We start from the raw sequence: 23,627 nt of genomic DNA, 5'->3' as shown, positions 1-23,627 counted from the left end.
TTAATCAGAACGGTAAAGCCGTCTAACACCTAAATAAAGTATAGGCGAGAATTTTTAAAACATAGTTTTACCTGCACGACTTTTCTGCAACCATGAAACAAGAACTAGAAAAACGGGCCACTGTTCAACAAATCTGGATGCGCCACCGACATAAAGAACCTCGAAATACCAAACTTACCCTTCCTTTTCAACAAAACCAATGCTTCAATTCCTTGGGCAAGGGGCATCGAGGAACCGCATATTCCATTTCAATGTGCCACTCCGGGCCCACGGCTGCCAAGCGGACACCCCGTGATCGGCAAGAAAAGCAATCACGACCGTTGACATTTCGCACTTTCTCGAAGCTCAACGGCAGAGATTTCGTTGCCCTGTGCTTCTCGCCCGCGTGCTCCCGCCTCTATATATTTACCGCAACTCCTCCGTCGGTTTTCCACAAAAGCCTTCGGTAAATACAGAGAGTGAAAAAGCAGAGTGAGAAAAAATGGCCACGATCAAGCTTGTTAAAGCCCGTCAAATCTTCGACAGCCGTGGGAATCCCACCGTCGAAGTAAGTTCCGTTCAACCTCCGCCGTCCGATTTTTAAAATTTTCATTTCATTTTACTATCTCCGTTTTGGTTTTGTACGGTTTTCCCGGCCTTACTGTCTGTTTGGTTTCTGAGAAAATGCGAGAAACTCCGAGAAAATAAAGAAACTCCAATCAGAAATGTTGGATTTCTGAGTGACCGAACATGTTTGTGATTTTTTTAGGTTGATGTTACACTGTCGGATGGAACCTACGCAAGAGCTGCTGTTCCAAGTGGGGCTTCCACAGGTAAAAAAACATAGTTGTTTGTTTTAATCTCTATGATTTCGATCAAGTATACATACGAACATATATATTTGTCTCTATTTATTTTCGGATTGTTACTGAATTTATGTGTTTATGTTCTGTAGATTTTATTTATCCTGAAAGTACAAATAAATATTTAAAAGAATTAAAAAATAAGAAGCGCCCGAGGCCGAGCGCTTTCCTCTTGAGAGCAATTCCAGTGTGTAAGGGCTCCCATGGCAACTGGCAATTGAATTCCCTCTGATGAATAATAATTGTTTTTAGAGTAAATTGTAGCAATGGTTCTGAACTTTAATCAAATTGGAGCAATGGTCCTCAACTAAAAATTAATTACCATTGGTCCCTCAACTTATCAAAATTTGTAGCTATAATCCTTTTCATCAAATTTTTCAAAATTTTATCAAAATATGTTAGGTTGGAATAACCATTTATATAATTAAATCCCTCAACTCATCAAAGTGTAATTATGGTCATTTTTGTCAACTACGTAAAAAAATTTGTCAAAACAAGTTATGTTGGAATGACCATTGCTATAATTGGATTAAAGTTAAGGTACAATTTTTCCAATTGAATTAAAGTTGAGGGATCAAATGTAATTAATTTTTAGTTGAGGGATCATAATTGCACGTTTTGATGAGTTGAAGGAACAATGGTAATGAATTTTGGTTGAGGGACCATTGCTCTAATTTGATTAAAGTTCAGGCTATAATTTACTCATGTCTTTAATAAACCGTAATTGTTTTTGTGTTCATTTCTAAATTGAATAGTCATGTCAATATGTAATAAAATATTAGTATTTTTTTTATAAAATAATAAAAAATCATTTAAATTTAAATTTCAAATAAGATTTTTAATTGATCTCGTTATTCGAAAGTATAATTTTTGTGAATAGATTTTGATAAAAATTTTAATCAATTCCGTCGCGCAACATGTTTTGATCTATTTAGAATCGTTGAAAATATTGAAATGTGGTGTAACGGGGGAGAAAATGATGTGTATTTATAAATAATAAAAAAAAGGATTTTTAATTAGTTTAAAATAAAATTATTAACTTAATTAATCTAGACCGACAGATTACAAAAAATTTGAAAAAAAATTGAAAGTCGAGAATGAGACACGTGGCCCATCCAAACATTTCTAATTTTTTTTTCTTTTTCAATTTTTTTTTTTATAAAGCTAACAAAATTGGACTGTTGATTTGGAAATCAAACGGTCCAGATTCAAAGTAATTAAGTGGAGTTGACACGTGGGCCCCATCGTTTGAAAATATGCTCGGGACATGCCTCCACGCGCTTGTTGCCCACGCACCCACCCGATGCAAAAAAATTTATAACGTGGTTGACATCATGCTGACGTTGGCCTTGCATCACTCCCCATTAGGCACTCAGGCCGTGGACTCCTGCCTGCCCTCTCCCACAAGCTCCCTCTTAGCCCAATTGCCCGAATGGGCTGGAGCTAGTTTGGGAGAGGATTGAATTGCGAATGGAGCCTGTCCACAGGGCAAAAGAGCACACTGGAAGTGCTCTGAGGGAGAGGAAGCGTGGTGTTCCACGGGAGAGGATTTAATGGTGGCGCCAAGATAGTGCGTCGGCCCTCGGGCGCACAGTAACGACCTTGTTTTCGGGCTTCATGGCTGCTTTGCTGCTATAGTGTAAGCAGCATTAGTGATGTGTTTGCCCTACATTAATTTTGCATTTTGCTATTAAGCTGTGAAGTACGTTGAATTTGAACTTATTTTCGTGCATTGCGATTAGCGTGGTTTGCATTGTAGTTCTTTTCGATGATGTTCGATTGTTTGGTTATTTTAAAGGTATCTATGAAGCCCTTGAACTGAGAGATGGCGGATCGAATTATCTTGGAAAGGGTGTCCTCAAGGTATGTTGGTTGTTCTTCGCTAACGGATTTTGGTTATGCGATTTCTTTAAAACGTTACCTCTGTATCGCTTTGATTTCGGTTTTTAAAAAGGAGAAAAAGTTGGTTGGCGATATTGATCTCTGTGTTGGTTAGGCTGTGGAGAATGTGAATTCGATCATTGGACCAGCCTTGATTGGAAAGGACCCAACAGAGCAGACCAAAATCGACAATTATATGGTACAGCAACTCGATGGAACTGTTAACGAATGGGGTTGGTGCAAACAGAAGCTCGGAGCCAATGCTATATTGGCGGTGTCTCTAGCTGTTTGCAAGGCCGGTGCCCTTGTGAACAAGATCCCTCTTTACAAGGTTTGTTTCTCGGGAGAGTGCCCTGCCATTTTATTCAGTTAAAGGCGTGTCTGAGGTATAATCTTGTTATTGCTTTTGCTTTACACTTTGCAGCATATAGCCAATCTTGCTGGAAACAAGACCTTGGTGCTGCCCGTACCTGCATTTAATGTCATTAACGGAGGTTCTCATGCAGGCAATAAACTAGCAATGCAGGTTAATATTTATCTGTTAGTATTTTTCTCGAGAAATTAGGACCTCTTGCAATTGTTATTCTTACCATTTCTTCTATGACAGGAATTCATGATCCTCCCTGTTGGGGCATCTTGTTTCAAGGAAGCGATGAAGATGGGTGTGGAAGTATATCATCACCTGAAGGTATTGCCATTATCTTTTGCGGTTTTTGCATAAGAGAGGGACTCCTGTTCAGGCCTCTTAAAGTTTCACTTGGTTTCGCTTGCAGGCTGTAATTAAGAAGAAGTACGGACAAGATGCCACGAATGTTGGGGATGAAGGTGGCTTTGCACCCAATATTCAGGTCTGTATGCTCTTAAAATATTCCATGACGAGATAAATTTCAGTGGCTTCGTGTTATCTTTTTGGTTTGGAAGCAGCACTTTCTATTGTCCCAATGCTTATATTCTTTTGATGTTTTTTTTAATAGGAAAACAAAGAGGGTCTTGAACTGCTAAAGACGGCCATAGCTCAAGCTGGATATACTGGAAAGGTTGTCATTGGGATGGATGTTGCTGCCTCGGAATTCTACGATAACAAGGATAAGACCTATGACTTGAACTTCAAGGAAGAGGTAATTAAATCAGAATACGTCTGGCTACATATGGATATGTATACGAAGTTAATGGGTTTATGGTTAGATGGCTGAACTGCGTAGTTTTATCTGCTGCAGAAAAATGATGGATCACAAAAGATATCTGGAGACAGTCTGAAGAATGTTTACAAGTCATTTGTTGCTGAGTATCCAATTGTGTCAATTGAAGATCCGTTTGACCAGGATGATTGGGAACACTATGCAAAGATGACTGCTGAAATTGGTGAGCAAGTCCAAATTGTCGGCGATGATCTTCTCGTCACAAATCCAAAGGCAAGCAGACGTTACTATTATTACTGCTATTTATCAAATTATGTGATGAATGATAGAAAATATGTCTTGACGTTTCTTTATTCATTATGCCGCTGCAGCGAGTAAAGAAAGCAATCAATGAGAAGTCCTGCAATGCCCTTCTTTTGAAGGTAGTACTCCCTGCCCCTTTCGTGTAGCGCTGATGCTGTTACTCTGTATACTGTCCGAATTGTTACAGTTTACAGATTCCTGTGGATGATTAGTGAGTAGTAATGGCACACTCTATTTTTATGTTTGTGTAGGTGAATCAAATTGGTTCGGTTACCGAAAGTATTGAAGCTGTGAAAATGTCAAAGCGTGCTGGCTGGGGTGTCATGGCAAGTCACCGAAGGTATCCCATCTTCACTGTTTTCATTTCCCATTTCACGCACACGCCACGCATCATCTTTTGCTAATTTTGTTTGTTTGTTTAATTTTCCAGCGGTGAAACTGAGGATACTTTCATTGCCGACCTTGCTGTTGGGCTGTCAACGGTGAGTGTTGGGGTCTTACCTTGATGCTATTACTTTCATTACTTGTTGATGCATATTGATAACTTCTCTACCTCGTTACCTTATAATTCGGGACTTCGAATTACACTGAAAGTGTATTGTCCAAGTTTTGGATCAAGGCTGTTGCATAAACTGATGTGATCCATGCATCCTTTTTTGGTCAAACAGGGACAGATTAAGACCGGAGCTCCGTGCAGATCAGAGCGGCTTGCTAAATACAACCAGGTAAAACTTCATACGCACGTTTGCTTATTTAATCGCATCTAAGTCCTCTCTAACCGCGTGTTTGCGCTTTCCTTTTGTGTTCTGCAGCTTCTTAGGATCGAGGAGGAGCTTGGATCCGCAGCAATCTATGCCGGTGCAAAATTCAGGGTCCCAGTGGAACCGTACTGATCCGAGTGCTGGAATCTTAAAACCGTGGTTAAACAAGCCCTCGTAGTTTTCGATATTACGAAGCGTGTAGTTTGGCATAAATAAACAAGTGTTCCTAGTTACTAATAAGATCTTGGTGAGGAAATCAGGAACCCTTTGATGAGAGAGTTGTAGAGTTGTTTCTGTTTCAGCTTGTATTTTTGGTGATGTAATGTACAGAGGGCTTGTTCATGTTATGTCTCTAATAATACTTAAGCTTTGTGGATTAAGACAAAATCTCGATAACTTGTTAAGATTAGAGTTTAATCCTTTTCGTAATCTTAGTTTGCATCTCTCTTGTTCAATCCCTTCAAAATTCAAGAGGTTTTTTTTTTTTTTTTTTTTTGGGAACTATTATTGGGGCTTCAAAAATCTGAATCTAATTGTGCGCTCTCTAAAAGGTTATTTTGCTTTCTAAATATAAAAAGTTTTGGGTGCACAATTAGATTTTTGAGGAAATTGTAGCAATGATTCTCAACTTAAACTAAACTGGAGAATGGTCCCTCGACTAAAAGTTTGTAAGCATTGGTTCCTTAACTTATTAAAATGTGCAACTATATTTCTTTTTATCAACCCCGTCAAGATTTTTGTCAAAATGAGTTACGAAGCTGAATCATGGGGCAAATATAAAAAACCAAATGAGAAAATTGTAGCATTGATACCTCAATTTTAACCCAATTGGAGCAATGATTCCTCAACTTTAAACCAATTGTAGCAATGATTATTCCACTATGACTCGTTTTGACTAAAGTTCTGACCAAACGTATTTTTAGTTGAAAGATCAACACACCAATTGGATTCATGTTAAAGGGTCGTTGCTACAATATTCCATGTGACCAAACGTATTAATTTCAAGTTTTAATCAAAACTCGGTTGTTATGACAAATGAAGGGAGAAAGAACCAAATTGGATACCAAAAAAGTACATGATTAACACCAAAATGGATACCCAAAAAAGTAGGTAGACAATCTAGAAACGTTCTCAGCCGCAACACATGCTCTTATAAACAATTTCAACATCGACATACAAGTATATGCTGTTGCGACCAAGTTGGAAACCGACGGTTTGGGGCGAAAATTCTCCGAGACCGAAACAGAGTACATTTGCATTTTTCAAAACTGGTTTTCCGAGCAGAACTTCAAAATTGGAAGCAGACGGAGCATCTCCGCAGCTGAATCAATTGACACCGAGCAGCTCAACATCAAACACAAGCCATGAGTTCGGTGGTATTTTACCGGCACGTTTATGTCCATAACTGCATCCAAAGGAAACACATTATTAAGCTTTGCCGAAATGGAGAAAGAGTTACTATCATGGGCAGACAAAGTTACCATCGTGACATACCCCATTTCTGGTGGAATAGTGAGTCTTCTTTTATCCCCGACACGCATACCTGGAGGAAGGTAGATGTGCATTAAAAGATGCAACAACTGCTTAGTAAAAGTTGAAGATCCGATTTAAGAAATATTTGAACAGCTCAGAAAATTACCGTTAACCCCGACATCCCATCCTGGTATAACTTGTCCTAGACCTGCACAACCAAAGGAAAATGAGGTCACACTCATGGTGAAGTTAAGTTGTTTCTTGATTGCTGTTAAATGACATTAATGGTACCTAAGCGGAATTTGAAAGGTGGCCCTCCCACGTTGGAGTCAAATATGTTGCCATTCTTTAGCTTGCCAATGTAGCGAACACTAACCTGCAAAACAACAAATATTAGCAACATGAATCCTTTAAAAGGTAAATGTAAACATGCCGAAAGGCTAAACCTTACCTTTTTTCCCGAAGAAGCTTTCTTGCCATCAGGTTTTCCCATAGCTAGCTCCTCGATAACCAATCCATTTGGATAGGTTTTCGCTTTAGATCGCTTGCCACTGGTTTGCTCCAAACCAGGTTCGTTCTGATCTTCCATGTTGTCAACAGTTTCATCCATGTCAGTTTTTGTTTCACTCTCCTGGGCTTTCTTGTTCTTTTTCTTCTTCTTTTTCCCCTCGGTGAGATTTTCAACAGGAATAGAATTATTTTCAATGTCAGAGCTCCTGTGCATGAACATGCTATTTTACTCAATGCAAAAACAACAAAGCAAATGTGTGCACAAACATGAGAAATAAGAGTGAATAGCAAATCCAAGCCATTAGTGAGGGTGTTATCGTGCCAACTATTCAACGTCTTGGCTCCAAATTACTAATCTGACATGAATTCTTAGTAAAATATATATTAAGTTGGCCATATAAGATATAATTATAATTTATCAATAAATAATAAAAAAAGCTTGGGTTTTGAACAGAAAAAATTCATAAAGCCAATAAATGTACTCTGTAAAATAACGGAAAGATGATGCGGCAGATCTCACTGACTTCTTATTAGATAGCTTTTGCTCATGCTCTTGGCTCTTCAAAATCTCAGGTTGCTTTTCATTGTCATCAGCATTACCCTCCTTAGCTTGCTCTTTCAATTTCTTCTTCTTATTTTTCTTTTCCCTGACATCATTTCATAAAACACTTCAATAATTTAGAAAACTGAATATTTAGCGTGCACCACTGAACAAGAAAATAAAAACAAAGTTGTTAAACGATTGTTGATTATCGACTAAAGGCTTCAAAAATAAAACCACACCTAAAAACCGAAAACATCTAACCAGTGAAATGGGTCAATTACTCACCCTTCTGGCTGACCATCTTGCTGAACATCTTCGACTTTCCTTTTGGACCCAGCAGCTTCACCATCTTTCACTTTCTTCTTCTTGGTTTTCTTAGTAATTTTGCTATCTTTCTGTTCAGTTGCTGCTTCATGCTTCTCAATGTTGGTTTTCTGTTTAGTGGATATTGGAAAACCATCTTCATCTTCACTCTCCAAAACAGGGACACCAGCATTTTCCTTGACAACAATTTGTTGCTGAGAATTTGTGTCCTTTTCAGAGTCATTCGATTGATTCTTTTTCACTTGTCGTTTGGACTGACTGTTTCCATTAGTAGGTTTCTCACCGTCCTCTATCTCCTCAATTACAACTAAGATTTAAGCCAAAGAAAATATTGAGTCAGGCACTATATTACAGCATATAATGAATAAATCACAGCTGAAATAGTGACAATCATCAATAAATCAAAGCGGCATTTACCAGCAGAGCAATACAACCCAATGCATACAAAAAGACCATAATTAAGTATAACATAGTGCCGAATAATAGCATATTTATGGTTTGGACTTTGGAGTACGCCAAAATACTAGGGAAGACTAAAATCTGGTACCTAACATCTTGAAGTTAATCAAACTTTTGGCATGGACATTAACTATATTTATGCTTCCTCTAATATCAGATCTAATACGCAAAACCAGTCGCGAAATTCATGAAAGATCTATGCCAAATCATCATAAATAAATAAAACGTGAGCAATAGGTATCCAATAGGCCAATTTACCTCCACTATTTGGAACATGTGAAGGCGGGTACATGTCAAAATCTTCATCGTCAATAAATCCAACATTATCATCATCGGTATCATACTCTGAAGACTCTGACTCGGTGTCTGCAATATCCTCCCCGGAAGAATCCCTGAAAATGTTGTAGAGAAATAAAAATTACCGTTAAAAACAATAAAAATCTTACCAAAACAAACTCACAAAAAGTAAAATGAATTAGCACTTACGATCCATAGTCATCTCTTTCATCTTCGCCTTCCTCCACAAGGTAACCAGAGAGGTGGATACTTTGTTTTCCAATCACCGAGAAGGTCACCAAACCATCAATCGGCTCAAAATCAAGATCCAAGGGGACAGATTCATTCTTATTTGGTAACAAGGAACATAGAAAGATTGGACTTTTATCTCCAATGGAACACTGAACTATACTCCTCCCCTTCGATTCACCGAGGCCTAAAGTCGCCTGATTTATCAACACAAAGTTAAAAAGAAAGTTCACTAACATACCACACCAATTCTCGATGGTTTCTAAAAATTATTCAGAGTACTCTAAACAATCAAAAGATTAAGAAATAAACTACTTATCAAATTTGAGCAACCGAGGTTAAATAAAATTACCTGAGAAATGTGAAGCCTTCCTTCGAATTCATCCGATTGATGCTCGTACGATTTTCCTGGTTTTACCTCAATTCCTACAATTTAAAATTCAACCAAAAATAATACTTGGAAATCAAACAATCCCAATTCCATCCTAACACCGAATTCCAAATTTCAAATTTCTAACTGCGATTTCTCAGCAGCCAAACGGGGATTTTAAAAAGTTACCCAGATCATCAAACATTTCGGTTTTCCGAGAAATCACAGAATTTTCGCTCTATTTTCTTCCGATTTCAAGAAATATTGCGAAAAATTACAGCACTAAACATAAATAAATTAAATAATTAAAAACCCGAAAGAAGACTGACCCCAAAATCCCATCGTTCCTGAATTGTTGTCTCGCACAGCGAAGCTCCGAACTTTTTCTAAACCCTAGCAAAACCCTCTCGCAGCTCTTAAAACCCTAATTCTACCCTCGTGTTCGAGTAACCCGCGGTAGCACGGTTATTACATGCAACAGGGTTCACGGAAGCACAGGTGGCGTCAGGAGACTTGACGCGCGAAATTAACATTTAAACCCCAACACCAACAAAAAATATCAAAAAAACAAAACAAAAAAGAACGAGCGTAATCAATTGAGAAGTGGGCCAGTTTTCCAAAAACCGACGAAATATGAGGGGTCTTGAATGGGCTCCATCTCAACCCATTTGCAGACTTTTTGGGCTGGTGATCCAGTACAATTTGGTGGGGTTAGCTTAATGTTGTTTTTTGTCTAGTAATTACGCGATTACGTAATGTTATTAATTCAAGCGTTATAATATAGTTAGAAAGTATACTTAATCTTTTTCTTGATAATTCAATGTTTTAAATTATTTTGATATGACAGGAGAGAATTTAAGCTCTTCTGTAAGGAGACAAGCACATTCTCCTAACCAATTGACTTAATTCACATACTCAAATTACAAAAGTAGTAAGTTCGGAAGAAATTGACTATATGAACTATGGCCTCCTAAGTTTGGAAAAATAGAAAATACGATCTAACGACATTTATATATCTGTATAAGTGGGAAGTATCAAACTTAACTCATTTGTATGGCAAGTTCAAAAACCAATTATTATGAATGACTCATTTTGGGACTTAGTTTGAAATCCCAGTATTCAGTGAGTAAAATTGACTTAGGGCCATTTGGGATTGTTGTGCTTGTTTTTTAAAACTGCTTATGTTGTGCTTTTAAAATAATCCGCTGTAAAACAAAGCAGTTGAGCTGTTAATAAAATGCATTTTTAAAAGTGTTGTGAGTATAAAAAAAAACAACGAAAAAGCGTGATAAATTTTAAAGATGGCATGAGTGGTGGTGACAACAATAGTGGTGGTGTGAGTGGTTAGATTTTGTAGTTGTGAGTGGTTAGAATGATAAATAATGTCATTTTTTAAATTAATGAAGGTATTACAAGAGTTGAAAATATTCATCAAAACTTCAACTCCATTTTTTTATAAAGCAGCTTATAAAAACAACTTACATGATGTTTTTAAAAGTTAATGTCCAAAGATCATTAAAAATTAGATATTTTAAATTTACTAAACAACTTTTTATTGCTTAACTTTAAAACGAAACCGTTTTGATAAAAAAAAAAAAAAACCTAGTCCTACATCATTAATGTTAAAAATAGGGAGTGGTTCAATGTTTTGAAGATATTAAGAAAACAATTTACAGGAGCCGAATAACGTACAGTAAAAGGTATTCCAATTATTAAATTCATCAAAAAGTTTATTCCATACGATTGGGGTTGGGTTCCACCCAATAAATGTGAAACTCGTGTACAAATTAATGTTAGAAAATAATTAACTGAAACCTAATTATTAGCCTAATGGGAAGTAATTATAAGGGTGATGTATTGGAATCTTGAAAATACTTTCTCTATATTTTTTATGTAAATGTTGGTAAAGACCTATGATTCCAAGTTTGAACTCCTATTTTCTAAACTTTAATATTGTTTTGTGGGAAAAATAACCTACCAGGCTACCACCAACGAACATACTTCTTTTATAGTTGTTTGGAAAAAGTTGTTAATATAGGAATATCGTCACATAATATTATTAGTTCACGTGTTTTAGTGATGTAGAACAGATGATTGAGTGGATTAAAAACGAAATAAACTAAAGGAAGACAAAAGAGTGTGGTGGGAATTTACAGATTTGGCATTCTGAAAGGAGTATAGAGTTCCAGTTCAACACACGACTTTGCCATAATGTATGATGGATTAAAGTCATCTGAGGTCGTTTAGACTTTCAAAACTGCCTTTGAAAGTTTGTAATAAAAATAAAACTTTTCATTTTATGTTCGATTTACTTTTTTTACATACTCTGAGACTCCCCTGACTTTCCCAAGGGTCGAGTGAAGTCTATTTAAGCCTTATGGCTGCTATTGTAATTAACATTCATGAACTAAAACAAACAAATAAACCTTTATGTTTTCTCTATAACCTGATGGATTCCAGCTTACTGATTCTTGGATTTATGTTTGTATCCCATTTACTATGCTGGTGTTGCATCATATAATTGATTCATCAATCAACGTGTTATAATATTAATAAATTGTTTATGCCACATTATTGGCGGGATTTGATTACAAACAATATTTGTACCCAACGCTAGCCTAAAAAGATAGGAAAGTGTTTGAACCAGAATGCATTGAGACGTTCTACTAGTCTAGAAAAATCCAAAACTAATATAGTAGTATATCTTAAAGAATCATGTTTCGCTGCTGAAAGAAGAATAGCAAGTATTGCTGAAAAACAAATAACAAATGCACACGTGTCTCATTGATTAAAATTAAAAATAATGATTTGATATTTGTCAATTGATTGAGTTTCAACAGCATTTACTGCTCTGCTTTCGACATCAAAACATAATTCTATCTTAAAACCCTTTGAAAATGAAACCTCATATTTTTTTTTTATGATGCAAAGACAAAATGAATAAATGCAGAAACTTGGTATCTGTAATTCAAATGCAGTTTGTGATCCATATCATCTTTTTCAACATTCTCCAACCTTGAAATAGACCTTGGATCTAAAATCATGTCATATGTAAAAAGCTTTAGGTTGGATAGATCATAGCACTCATATGCTTTAGGTGAAGATGCCATCTCCTCTTACTCGAATAATTAAGCATACTTTTTTGACTTTTCACATCCACACCACATATACCTATTGTAGTTAAATATAATTGTACAAAGACGGTGTCATTTATACCCTTGTTTTTATCCCATACACCACTGTTAATTTCTGTCATTTTTCATTTTCAACTCACTTGATCTGAGGCCCGAATCTTGAGAGGGAAGTGTAAAATATAAAAAAAATATGTGTGAATAGCACAATCCTTATATAAATATATATATATATATATATATTTTTTTTTTTATAAAATCAATACCACTTTTATAAGTACAATAAACAAATGTTACGACATTCATGAACTTCTCCTTTTCCTTTTTTGGTAATTTTCTTGCAATTTGTTCTCCCCTTTTTTATTTTTATAATTTTGAAATCATCCAATAAAAATAATTAAACATAAAGTAGTGATATATTTATGGGTCACCCTTGTAACCACTCCACCAAACTTTCAAGTATGATGATCACATTATCACAATCAAATAATTTTTCTTGTTTGACAAACGATATCACATTATCACAATCAAATAGTTAACCGGTTTTGCTTTGCTTAATATTTCAAGTCTTGATCATCATATATATAGATCCCTATATAATCATACTGGATTAGCTAAATTTTTAATTTTAAACGGTTAAAGTGAATATATTAAGAAAATTGGGGTTTTACTGTCAAACTAATTGACTATATGGAGAGTAGCCCAATTACGTATAAGCATATGCAAGGTTCCTCTTTTCCTCGATGTGAGATTCACTATCAACATGTTCCCTCACCTATGACGAATTTTCAAACCTTATACGTGAACGTGAACAACACAAACAGGGTGACGCGGAGCATGTGTCACTATTGGGCTTTACACATAGAACAATATGCTCTAACACCATGAAGAAAATTGAGGTTCCACCATAAAAGTAATGAGAATACATGGAGTAGCCTAATTACTTATGTTTACATCATACTTCACCAATCTCGAAATTACTGAGCACCCGTCAACTTTATAAATTCGAAGACCTACTAAAGAGGTCATGCTAAAGCACCCATGCCAAAGCACATGAATTTCTCTCCAACCATGAGACCAATCACAAACCGACACATGTCAACACTAGAATAAATCTTCTAGTCCCAGATCGACGGCTAACGAAAAAAAGGGACTCTCCTCGACTATGAAAGAAGATTGTTCTCCCCCCAATTGATCCCTGATGATATTATTCTACTTAATTAATCTATTATTACTCACTAAATGATGACTATGTCTAAACCCTTGTATCATGTAAACTCTACATTATTAATGAAAGTTCCTCTATCAAGGTGGACGTAATCAAACTTAAGGTGAACCATGTATATTTTGTGTTTGCTTTATTTATCTCTTATCTCTTTACATACTATCATCACTAGGTAATAGAAGCAACCTATAGAGGGTCACATCTTGACACTTTGCGTTGTTTCAAAGTCAAATCGGTTTGTGCATCAACGGTTTATAAGCATATATAAGGTCTCTCATTTCCTTGATATGGAATTCACTATCAACATGTATAATATGCAAGAATCCAACATATGATACATATTAGACTTCCCAACTACCTTTCAAAAATTAAAATAAAAACAATACACGTGACAATATACATATGTATACAATGTCGATGTATTTTATTCCTCTAAGAATGGAATCTGAACTTGAATGGTAACAAACACAATAAGAGGAAAGAAAAACAATACTATGCATCCGTCCATAGGATATATATACAATGTATAACGGTATAAAAGGATATATCTCCACAAAAATGCAAAGGAGCAATAACATACAAAGGAAATGGTACCTTATTTATCACGATTGGATGTCTATCCACTATACAATTCTTAAAATTTAAACTCATTTAATAATGATAAATAGGACAGTGAGCATCTTTATCACTTAATAGTGTTGAGCCAAAATATCCCAAAGAAAAAGAAAGAAATGAAAGTATTTATATAGAATCCCAAGTAAAAATAATGAAAACCCATTGTCTACGGCCTTGCGTATTTAAGAAATATTTGTGCAAAACTCATGTTTATTTATTTATTTTTATACGTGAATGATGAATACTATAATTGAATTACGAGCCTTAAAAAATCGATTACCGAACTACAAATACAAATGTAAAAGCTCTACCATATGAATTACGAAGTTTCAATCAGTTAACGTCACGCACTTACCACAACAAAATTTCATCTTAAGCTAAAGAAAATCTCCAATCAAGACGCATTGAAAGCAATTTTGAAATTCCATAAAAAGGAAACACATTTTCTACCATTTATGTCAAACACTAAGAAATTCCAAGGATTTTTAGATAGAGGTGTGATATCCACACATCATTTTTTACTTTTCACATACCCTTTTAATTTTTGGCCGTCGGATCGAATGAATTGAAGAAGATAAATGAACATAAATTAATAAAGGATGTGTGAGAAGTAAAATAGGATATGTGGATAGTACAACCCTTTAGATATTGGCAAAAATTCTCACAGAGAAGAAAAAATGGAAACAAAAAAAGAGAAAAAAATTTGTTGGTCAGAAGAATAAATAGAAAAAGATCTTTATATTTTTTGATCATGTCGAATAAAATTCTCTCTCCTCTTTCATCACTCTCTCACTTTCTCTCTCTAGAGTCTGCAGAGTCTGCGCTATATGAATGTCTCCGTACTCCCTCATTTCTGTTGTGTGATGAAGGTGCAGTTGAGCAGTTTTGCAGCCGAGTCTTGAGTATTTCACAAACCTCCCACCATTAAAGCTCACTTGAAAAGCTTCAAGCTTCCATCTTTTTTCACTCTTTTCACTCCCCAAGATCGCCATGGAAATGGACCTCCGCTTCAATCCGAACCCGAACCCGAACCCAAATCCCATTTCGCCGCGGCCTTCACTTTCCGGCTAAATGCCCGGAACCCACCTCCGTGAGAGACCAACCTCACCAAAAAGCTTGGTTCTTTCACTGAAAGCCCACCACTTCACTCACTCACTGTGTCACTCACACTCCCCAATTTCAACTCGTTTGCTTCAATGGCTTCTACAAACTCAACCCCCACCGACCCATCTCTCTCGCCGGACGACATAGCCGCTAGGGCCCTCAACAGGCGATTCGAAAGCTTGGTGACTGTTCGAACAAAGGCCATAAAGGGGAAAGGAGCTTGGTACTGGGCTCACTTGGAGCCCATTCTCGTTCGCGCCCCCAACTCCAACCTCCCCAAGGCCGTCAAGCTCAAGTGCTCCCTCTGCGACGCCGTCTTCTCCGCCTCCAACCCCTCCAGAACCGCCTCGGAGCATCTCAAACGGGGTACCTGCCCGAATTTTACCTCTGTTTTGAGACCCAATTCAACGGTGGCGGCTTCGCCGGTTCCCATATCTTCCTTGCCGTCTCCGTCGTCACACAATCACAGAAAGCGGAGCTCGCAAATGGGTATTAGTCCTTCTCCTATTTCTCAAGCTCCTCCTCTTACTAGTCCTACGTCGATTCAGGTTCATTCTTTAGCTATGATCGAGTCTTCCGGCTTCTGCGGTGATCATAATTTCTCACAGTCTCCAAACCCAGTTGGGATTGTGAGAAGTACGGGGCTAGATCAGCACCATTTGGTGTTATCCGGTGGGAAGGAGGATTTGGGTGCTTTGGCAATGTTAGAAAAAAGTGTGAAGAAACTTAAAAGTCCCAAAGCTTCGCCTGGTGCCACTCTTAATAAGGAGCAGATTGATTCTGCACTTGAATTACTGTCTGAGTGGTTCTATGAGTCATGTGGGTCGGTCTCGTTTTCGAGCCTCGAGCATCCCAAGTTCAGGGCTTTCCTTAGCCAGGTGGGCTTGCCTGCATTGTTGCAGCGCGAGCTTTCGGGTGCTCGACTTGATGCTAAGTTTGATGAGGTGAAAGCTGAGTCTGAAGCTAGGATTAGAGATGCAATGTTTTTTCAAGTTGCTTCTGATGGGTGGAAAAGCAGGGATTCTTGTGGGGAGGAGAATGTTGTTAAGTTCACGGTTAATCTTCCGAATGGGATTAGTGTTTTCCAGAAGGCAGTATTTACTGGCGGGTCAGTTCCGACGAAATATGCAGAAGAGGTGTTGTGGGACTCAGTTACCACTATATGTGGGAATGCTGTGCAGCGTTGCGTGGGGATAGTTGCGGACAAGTATAAGGCCAAGGCACTGAGGAATTTGGAGACTCAGAACCATTGGATGGTGAACGTCTCCTGTCAGCTTCAGGGGTTCATGTCTTTGATTAAGGATTTTAACAAAGAGCTTCCATTGTTCAGGGTTGTCATTGAAAATTGCTTAAAGGTTGCGAATTTTGTAGATAGCACCTCTGAGGTTAGGCATGCTTTCGAGAAGTACAAGATGCAAGAGCTTGAATATGCTGGGTTGATCCAAATTCCTTCGCCCAAATGTGATACCTCAAAGAACTTTGCACCTGTCTATGCAATGCTGGAGGATATATTGAGCTGTGCCCGCATACTCCAAATGGTTGTCTTGGATGATTTCTATAAGGCGATATGTCTGGAGGATCCAATTGCAAGGGAAGTTGCAGGGATGATTCAAACTGAAGGTTTTTGGAATGAATTAGAGGCAGTTTATTCACTTGTTAAGATGATCAGGGGGATGACTCAGGAGATTGAGACTGAGAGGCCATTACTTGGGCAATGCCTGCCCCTTTGGGAAGAATTGAGAACAAAAGTAAAGGATTGGTGTGCCAAATTCAACATTGTCGAAGGTCCTGTTGAGAAAATAGTTGAAAGACGATTCAGAAAGAACTACCACCCAGCATGGTCGGCTGCATTTATACTTGACCCGATATACTTGATGAGGGACACTAGTGGAAAGTACCTTCCACCATTCAAGTGCTTGACGCACGAGCAGGAGAAGGATGTAGATAAGCTCATTACGAGGTTGGTTTCCAGGGAAGAAGCTCATGTTGCATTGATGGAGCTCATGAAATGGAGAACAGAAGGAATGGACCCGCTGTATGCTCAGGCAGTTCAGGTTAAACAGCGAGATCCTGTAACTGGAAAGATGAAAATGGCAAACCCGCAGAGCAGCAGACTTGTGTGGGAAACTTGTCTAAGTGAGTTAAAGACATTGGGGAGGGTTGCTGTGCGACTTATCTTCCTCCATGCAACCTCATGTGGATTTAAGTGCAATTGGTCTTTCATGAAATGGATTCGTGTACATAGGCACTCAAGGGTAGGCCTGGAAAAGGTGCAGAAGATGATATTTATTGCAGCTCATGCCAAACTCGAGAGAAGGGATCTTTCTAGTGAGGAAGAAAAGGAAGCAGAGCTGTTTGGGACTGCAGACATTGAGGATGACATGCTGACTGAGGTCTTTTCCGGTGCACCCACAGTGTAATGTTTTTCTTTTTGACTCCTCTAGGATTCTGTAACTCTAGGATTTATTGAATTCTTTCCTCTCTTTTTGTTTTCTCTTCTAGTTATACTTCACATCTAGTTAAAAGATTTCAGTGTTATTGCTGGAAGGGAAGGTTAATGTGAAGGAATTTTGAACATTGTATTACTGAAACTGGCATATCTTCATGATTCTAATGAAATAGTCAATCTCTTGCCAAAAAATGATTGTGAGTTTCTTCTGTTTGTACGTTGTAAAGAAGAAGCCCTTTGATCTTTATAATCATAAAAGTGGTCCAGGAAGATGATTGAATATAAATTGTAACATCTTTCAAGAGTAGTTTGAGATATATGTTTCTTTACATTTAATATGGTGTCCTCCAAAATCCAATTTCTCTTCATTAAATTAAAAAAACTGCGTTTATCATGTTTCCGTTGTTGATATCAGTTATTGATTGTTGTTTTCTTCTTGTGTATGAGATATTTGATTTGGATAAGTCCTCCTATCCTATGTAACATCTTCTACCATTTCATTGCACCAAGTTCAGCTCTTAACTAAAATATAATGAATTGGTGGCCATATGACTGGTGAAAATTTTACATTTCCATTATTTTGGGCTATTTTTCTGCAGTAATGATGCTTATAGTGGTATTAGAGTTTAAGCATGCTCGATGCCCAACATAATGACATGAAAACAAATTGAAAAGTGACATGTTAGATTGTCTCAGAAGAGGAAAGAAGAGGTAGAAGAATATGAGTCTTTAGTAGAACACCAAAATAGGATCTCCATTGTTAAAGTGGTGCCTAGATGCTGCAGTGGTAATGCGGACTAGAGCTACCGTGAGGAATAACGTTCTGAATCAATTAAAGATGAATACCAAACCAATTTTGGCCACTTGATGGCTCATTACATCTAGCCTTTTCTGTTCCTCAATACTTATATTTCTGTATATGTTATTCTTCGTCACCCGAGTTCAACTTAACATTGGGATGGACCCAAAGTCTAACTGCTCTGGTTGAAGTACCTGTCATGAAACTTACATGCATACCACTGCTAGTTTTCTGTAATTCTAAGCAAATAGGATGACAATGTGCCACTTCTTATTGGACAAGATATCAGTAGGGCATTGTATATCTGTTGAATATGCAGTCACACTCTCAGTTAGTATTGGCCTCTATGCTAAGTGTGCTTGAACACAAAATGAAGTGCCACGCTGAACACCATACTGTTTAGACAAGTTGATATGCAGGCAGTTCCACTTCTGGTGTCCTAAGATCTCGGAATCAGATAACTTTCACATGTAGCCATGTACGCTACATTTAACACATAGGATCGATGCTAATGACCAAGATTGACTATGTTGTTATACAGCCTGTTCAAATTAGCACTGCATGGCCTCAGTATCTTGTCATGATTTGATTTCTTGTACCGGACTCTTCTAGTTGTTTTCAATTCACAATCTGAGTACGGCTCATATCTAGTTTTTCTCTTTTGCCCATTTAACTTATTCTGTTTGTGTTTTTCCTATAACCTGAAATGTATAACTATCATACGAAGAACTCCGGTTTTTTTGTTTTTGGCAAATTATGGAACACCTGTTCGGACCTTTGATGAAATATGTGGCAAAGCTTAATGTCTGGAACGAGTGGTGGTACACCCTAATTTAAGCATAGAACTTGTAATATTTTCTTGAGAAACGAAATCGCCGAAGGACACTAAAATGGCATTTGTTTGAAATGTTTGACACTTTCTTTCTGCTGCAGGACAGGGTTTTCTTGAACTGGTTGGGTGGATGGTAAACCAGGCTTGAGTCGTTGCATGGGTCAAACCTCGCGAGAACACGAGAGCGAATCTTTGTAACCGAAGACGCACTTCTCACTGATTGAACTAGGCATATCTGCTGGTATATCAGTTTCTGAAATTGAAGAGGTCCCCCCACCATGCGAAGTGGAAGTCCATCTCAGTGCTTTAGTTGTCATGGTCAACGAAAAGGAAGGTACAAGGGGTCTTATTTCCCATCATTCCTCTCTCTCGATCTCTCTCTGTATGTCTGTGTCTCTTATCTTTCTTTCTCTCTATTTTTGTGTTTATTGATATGTTTTAAATTTTTAACTTAAGATTACTTCTCATCATCTTTGATAACTTGTGCTTTAAACATTCTATATCTGTGACATTTTTAGTCTCCAACTGGGCCCTTACTAACTTCGTTTTTCAACGATGAAGATTTACGGTCTGCACAGTTATCTGATAGGCCTGCCATGATTACTGAAAAGTGTTGAGCAAAATGGAAGCAAGGAGGGTTGTCTCCAAGAGGATGTGCATAATATGACTGAAAGGGATATTGCAACGAACTTGAACCAAATCTGCATGTAATTTCGGCTAGTAATGTTGACTATTAAGTAATAGGTTGGTGTTTCTTTTACTTGTTATTCACGTACATAATCTCCAGCCCCCTTTCAACATTGGCTCCACCTTGGGCCAACGTTTTACCATAAATTCCCAACTTTTTAAAAAATTCTTGAGTGTCTGCTTGAGGATTTGCACTAGCTAACCTATGTGCAACACCTTTCTTTGTGCAGGCTGAGAACTAAAACGGGTTTTGTAGGTCACGCGTCAATGGATTTCATTAGTGGTCTAACTGGCTAGAAAGACCTTAGCCTTGTGGCGATCGCTTTAAGATGGGAGAACATGTATGTGGTCCTTTTTGTGCAGGTTGAGAACTAAAACGGGTTGTGTGTCACGCATCAATGGATTTCATTAGTGGTTTAACTGGCTAGAAAGACCTTAGCCTTGTCGCGATCGCTTTAAGATGGGAGAACATGTACGTGGTATTCACTGTATATATGATTCTTGAGGAAACTCGGTTCGTGGCTTGAGCAGGTGATGCATTCAAATTTAATTCTCATTTTCCCGTAAGTATTGTTGCAAGAATGATACAGTATGAAAAATGGGACCAAGAAACAGAAAAACACAGGCCAAAGTGGCATATGAAGTCATTAGTTGAGTTGGCCATAGATTTAGTGTCTTAGTGTTCCAACTTCCATGTTTTGGAGAATTATCACACTTTCTGGTGCACCTTCAAATCGTACTTTGTTGAGTTTAGAATGAACCATGCCAATCATAACATCCTCTTGCCCTAGAAAGTAGAAACCCAATGTAGTACTAGTAACTTGACTGAGCAGTAAACTGTGAAAATACCAAGTGGGTATGTGAATGAAGAACAAAACTTGGGTAGATGTGCCTGATTATGTCATCTGCATGTAACCTCTCACAAAAGCATGAATTTCTGTTAGGTGTGAGAATTGCCTAGTCAAACAGTTGTATCGAACTTCTCTCGCGATCAATGAAAGTTCTCACTTTTTAATGGCATTTTTAGCCAGAATGGTTTTGGGGATTGACATAACTTCTCACTTTGGTCCCCGAGATTTAAAATCGGTATAACTGGTCATTCAGTTTGTCCACTGTCAATCATTTTGGTCATTCCGTAAAAAATCTCTTTTAAACAAGAAAAAATGACAAAAATACCCTCAATTTAATAAAATAGGCCAAAATGATTCAACAAAATCTGATGGTATTTTTGTCATTTTCTCTTTATTTAATGAAGATTTTTCACGGAATGACCAAAATGATTGACGGTGTACGAACTCAAGAACAAGTTCTATCGATTTTAAATCTCAGGGACCAAACTAAGAAGTATTATGTTAATCTCAAAGACCATTTCGACCAAAAAAAAACCCTTTTTAATTAAGTGTAGTTAGTGGGGGGAGTAAAATGTTGTTACTCTCTTTCTACCTCTGATTTCATTTGCTACTGAATTTGGTGAAGGCACAGAGGTTGCTGTCGGCAAAGGGAGGCAAAATACTGACTGCTCACCAACCAGGAGGGAAAGGAAGGGAAAACCCCTGTATGGATAGGAGGAATGAATTCATTTGTTCACTCTCCACTCAAGTCCTTGTTAAAGGGAAAGTAGATATGATGATTAGTATAGGACAACACTCTTTTCTACAAGAATCTTCACACTTTCAAATGCTCCTCCATAATTAGCTTTCTTCCCTTTATATCATCTCTCCCCTCCCTCTTTTTTTTTCTTGTTTGTGTTTGAATTTTGAAACCCCATGTCCACCATTTTTTGTGAGTACCTGCAGACATTCAGAGTCGATATGTATTTGACCATTCCTTGATCACTCAATTTAAGTAGTTAGATGATTAAATGTGTCGACACTAAATGAATGTAAGTACTCGAGAAAAATTACGTAAAATTGATATGATATGAAATGAATTTTGGTAGGTATTTATTGCTTGTGGCCCATTTTATTTTTTGGTGACTTTGGTTTTATGAGGGAAAATGGAAACCTTATTTCTTTGTATTCCATACTGTTGTTCCACCAATAATTGAGAAAGTTCCACACAGAAAAGTGAAAAACTGATCATGATAATATATAATTACTGATTAGATATGGATTTATGCAGAAATACATCATTTTTTAATCCAACTACTCTTTTGCACATGCTTGGTAAAAGTAAAGGTTAAATTGGGTATTTGATGGTGGGGTAGGGAATTGAATTATCTGTACCACCTGCTTTGGTGTTTTTTTTTATTTTTTATTTTTATTAATTGAATTGTCCATATAACTGTCATTTTCAACTCTTTTGATCTTAATTCACCTCATTTTGCTGAAGAAACGTTAAATGCAAGGGTATTTTGAATATTTCACTTTTTACACACCTCTTTGTGTTGCATCCATCGTACTCTTTAGTTCAATCGACTTATCTTCTTGGCGAAACAAATTAGAATTCACGACGAAAGAAAAAGGAATTTAATGATTTACTAGGTTAGAATTTAGCGTTTCTTTAATGAAATAAGGTGAAATGAGACTAAAAGAGTTGAAAATGGCAGGAGACAAAACTAATTTCAAACATAAATTGAGATTAAATAGCAATTACAAGGGGCAATTCAATTAATAAGGCTATTTTTTTGTATTCTAAAGTGTCTGTCTTTCTATGATTTCATTCACATGAACTTCAACCATATGTATGATGTGTTATAATGACAAAGATAGTACTCAAATCAATTTCTTTCACAAAGTTTTAGTATCTCTAACCACTAACCCCACACCTAAAAGTTGTGGTCCTTGAGTTTTGATTGTAATGACTTACCTATACACTTTATTAGAGTAGCCGATTGAAGAGAAAAAACGCCAAACGGTACCTTACCTTCAGGTGACTTTGAGCCTATGAATCGTTGGTGCGTAGCAAGACGGGTATCATGTGATTGTGAATCGTTGATGCGTGCAAACCAAATCTCATACATTAACAACTCACAATCACTCGCGTGTCGGTGAACAACTGATCCTAGCACTCAAAAATAAAAATTGCTAATTTGTGCAATTTTTCATTTGACTTTGTTACAATGGCATCTCTCCAAGTAGGTTTTTCCTACCAAGTGGCTAAATTGGAAAAAGAATTTTAATGAAAGTTTTTTTTTATTTTCCTTCTTTCTTGTTTGAAAAACCAAAACCTAAACACAACTTAGTGTTCAAACCAACATCAAATAAAATATAAATCACACCAAGAACTATCTCTTTGACATTGGTCACTTTTTACTTCCCAATTAATAAAACTAAGATTCTCGCTTCTTTTGAGAGATTTTTATGCGTACTGAAAACACAAGTTAATTTGGTAAGGTAAACGTAAACGATACTGTTAATTTGTCTCACTTTATAGTGTATTAATAAAAAAAATCATCTGGTGCACTAAGAGAGAGGGGATGAGTTTAGTCTCATAATGAGTTAGTAATAATATGGTTCAAATTCGTCTTTAACGAAAATCGAACCTAAAACATCTCATTTACAAATGAAGAAGAATAAAACTGAATTGCATTACTAAGTAATAATTCATGTGTTATAAGTTATAACTTGAGAAAAATGAAATAATAAAACCACATAATTATATTCCGAGCATACTGAATAATGACTCCACCTGTTGAGCCCTAAAAGGTTGAAA

The 23,627-nt window shown here is 37.0% G+C and overlaps 3 protein-coding genes across 4 annotated transcripts; 2 read left to right on the top strand and 1 right to left on the bottom strand.

The window, feature by feature from the left end:
- Positions 1-380: 380 nt before the first annotated feature.
- Positions 381-5,355, top strand: LOC126584251 (enolase). The gene is made up of 14 exons (XM_050248869.1): positions 381-547; positions 749-812; positions 2,641-2,705; positions 2,839-3,054; positions 3,148-3,249; positions 3,331-3,411; positions 3,497-3,571; positions 3,698-3,841; positions 3,941-4,135; positions 4,234-4,284; positions 4,417-4,505; positions 4,596-4,647; positions 4,834-4,890; positions 4,978-5,355. Exons 1-14 carry the CDS (start codon positions 482-484, stop codon positions 5,056-5,058), a joined length of 1,338 nt encoding a protein of 445 aa, XP_050104826.1. The 5' UTR covers positions 381-481; the 3' UTR covers positions 5,059-5,355.
- A 632-nt stretch (positions 5,356-5,987) lies between these two features.
- LOC126583413 (peptidyl-prolyl cis-trans isomerase FKBP53-like) lies at positions 5,988-9,572 on the bottom strand. The gene is made up of 11 exons (XM_050248133.1): positions 9,461-9,572; positions 9,114-9,187; positions 8,723-8,958; positions 8,495-8,628; positions 7,739-8,084; positions 7,434-7,556; positions 6,851-7,115; positions 6,691-6,775; positions 6,566-6,607; positions 6,421-6,469; positions 5,988-6,331 (listed from the first exon to the last, which is right to left on the bottom strand). The coding sequence occupies exons 1-11, from the start codon at positions 9,471-9,473 to the stop codon at positions 6,253-6,255; spliced, it is 1,446 nt and encodes a 481-aa protein (XP_050104090.1). The 5' UTR covers positions 9,474-9,572; the 3' UTR covers positions 5,988-6,252.
- Positions 9,573-14,842: 5,270 nt separating this feature from the next.
- On the top strand, positions 14,843-21,915 carry LOC126627861 (uncharacterized). 2 transcript variants are annotated; one of them, XM_050297446.1, is made up of 5 exons: positions 14,843-17,622; positions 19,388-19,620; positions 19,848-20,030; positions 20,204-20,445; positions 21,450-21,915. In XM_050297446.1, exons 1-2 carry the CDS (start codon positions 15,299-15,301, stop codon positions 19,401-19,403), a joined length of 2,340 nt encoding a protein of 779 aa, XP_050153403.1. In that variant the 5' UTR covers positions 14,843-15,298; the 3' UTR covers positions 19,404-19,620; positions 19,848-20,030; positions 20,204-20,445; positions 21,450-21,915. The 2 variants fall into 2 exon arrangements, with proteins under 2 accessions (XP_050153403.1, XP_050153406.1); XM_050297449.1 differs by having other exon boundaries at positions 20,204-20,504.
- The last annotated feature ends 1,712 nt before the right edge of the window (positions 21,916-23,627 follow it).

The sequence above is a fragment of the Malus sylvestris genome, chromosome 1, assembly GCF_916048215.2.
Source record: "Malus sylvestris chromosome 1, drMalSylv7.2, whole genome shotgun sequence".
Classification (NCBI taxonomy): Eukaryota; Viridiplantae; Streptophyta; class Magnoliopsida; order Rosales; family Rosaceae; genus Malus; species Malus sylvestris.
Note: the sequence above shows the minus strand (reverse complement) of the source record. Positions and strands in the feature narration are given on the sequence as shown.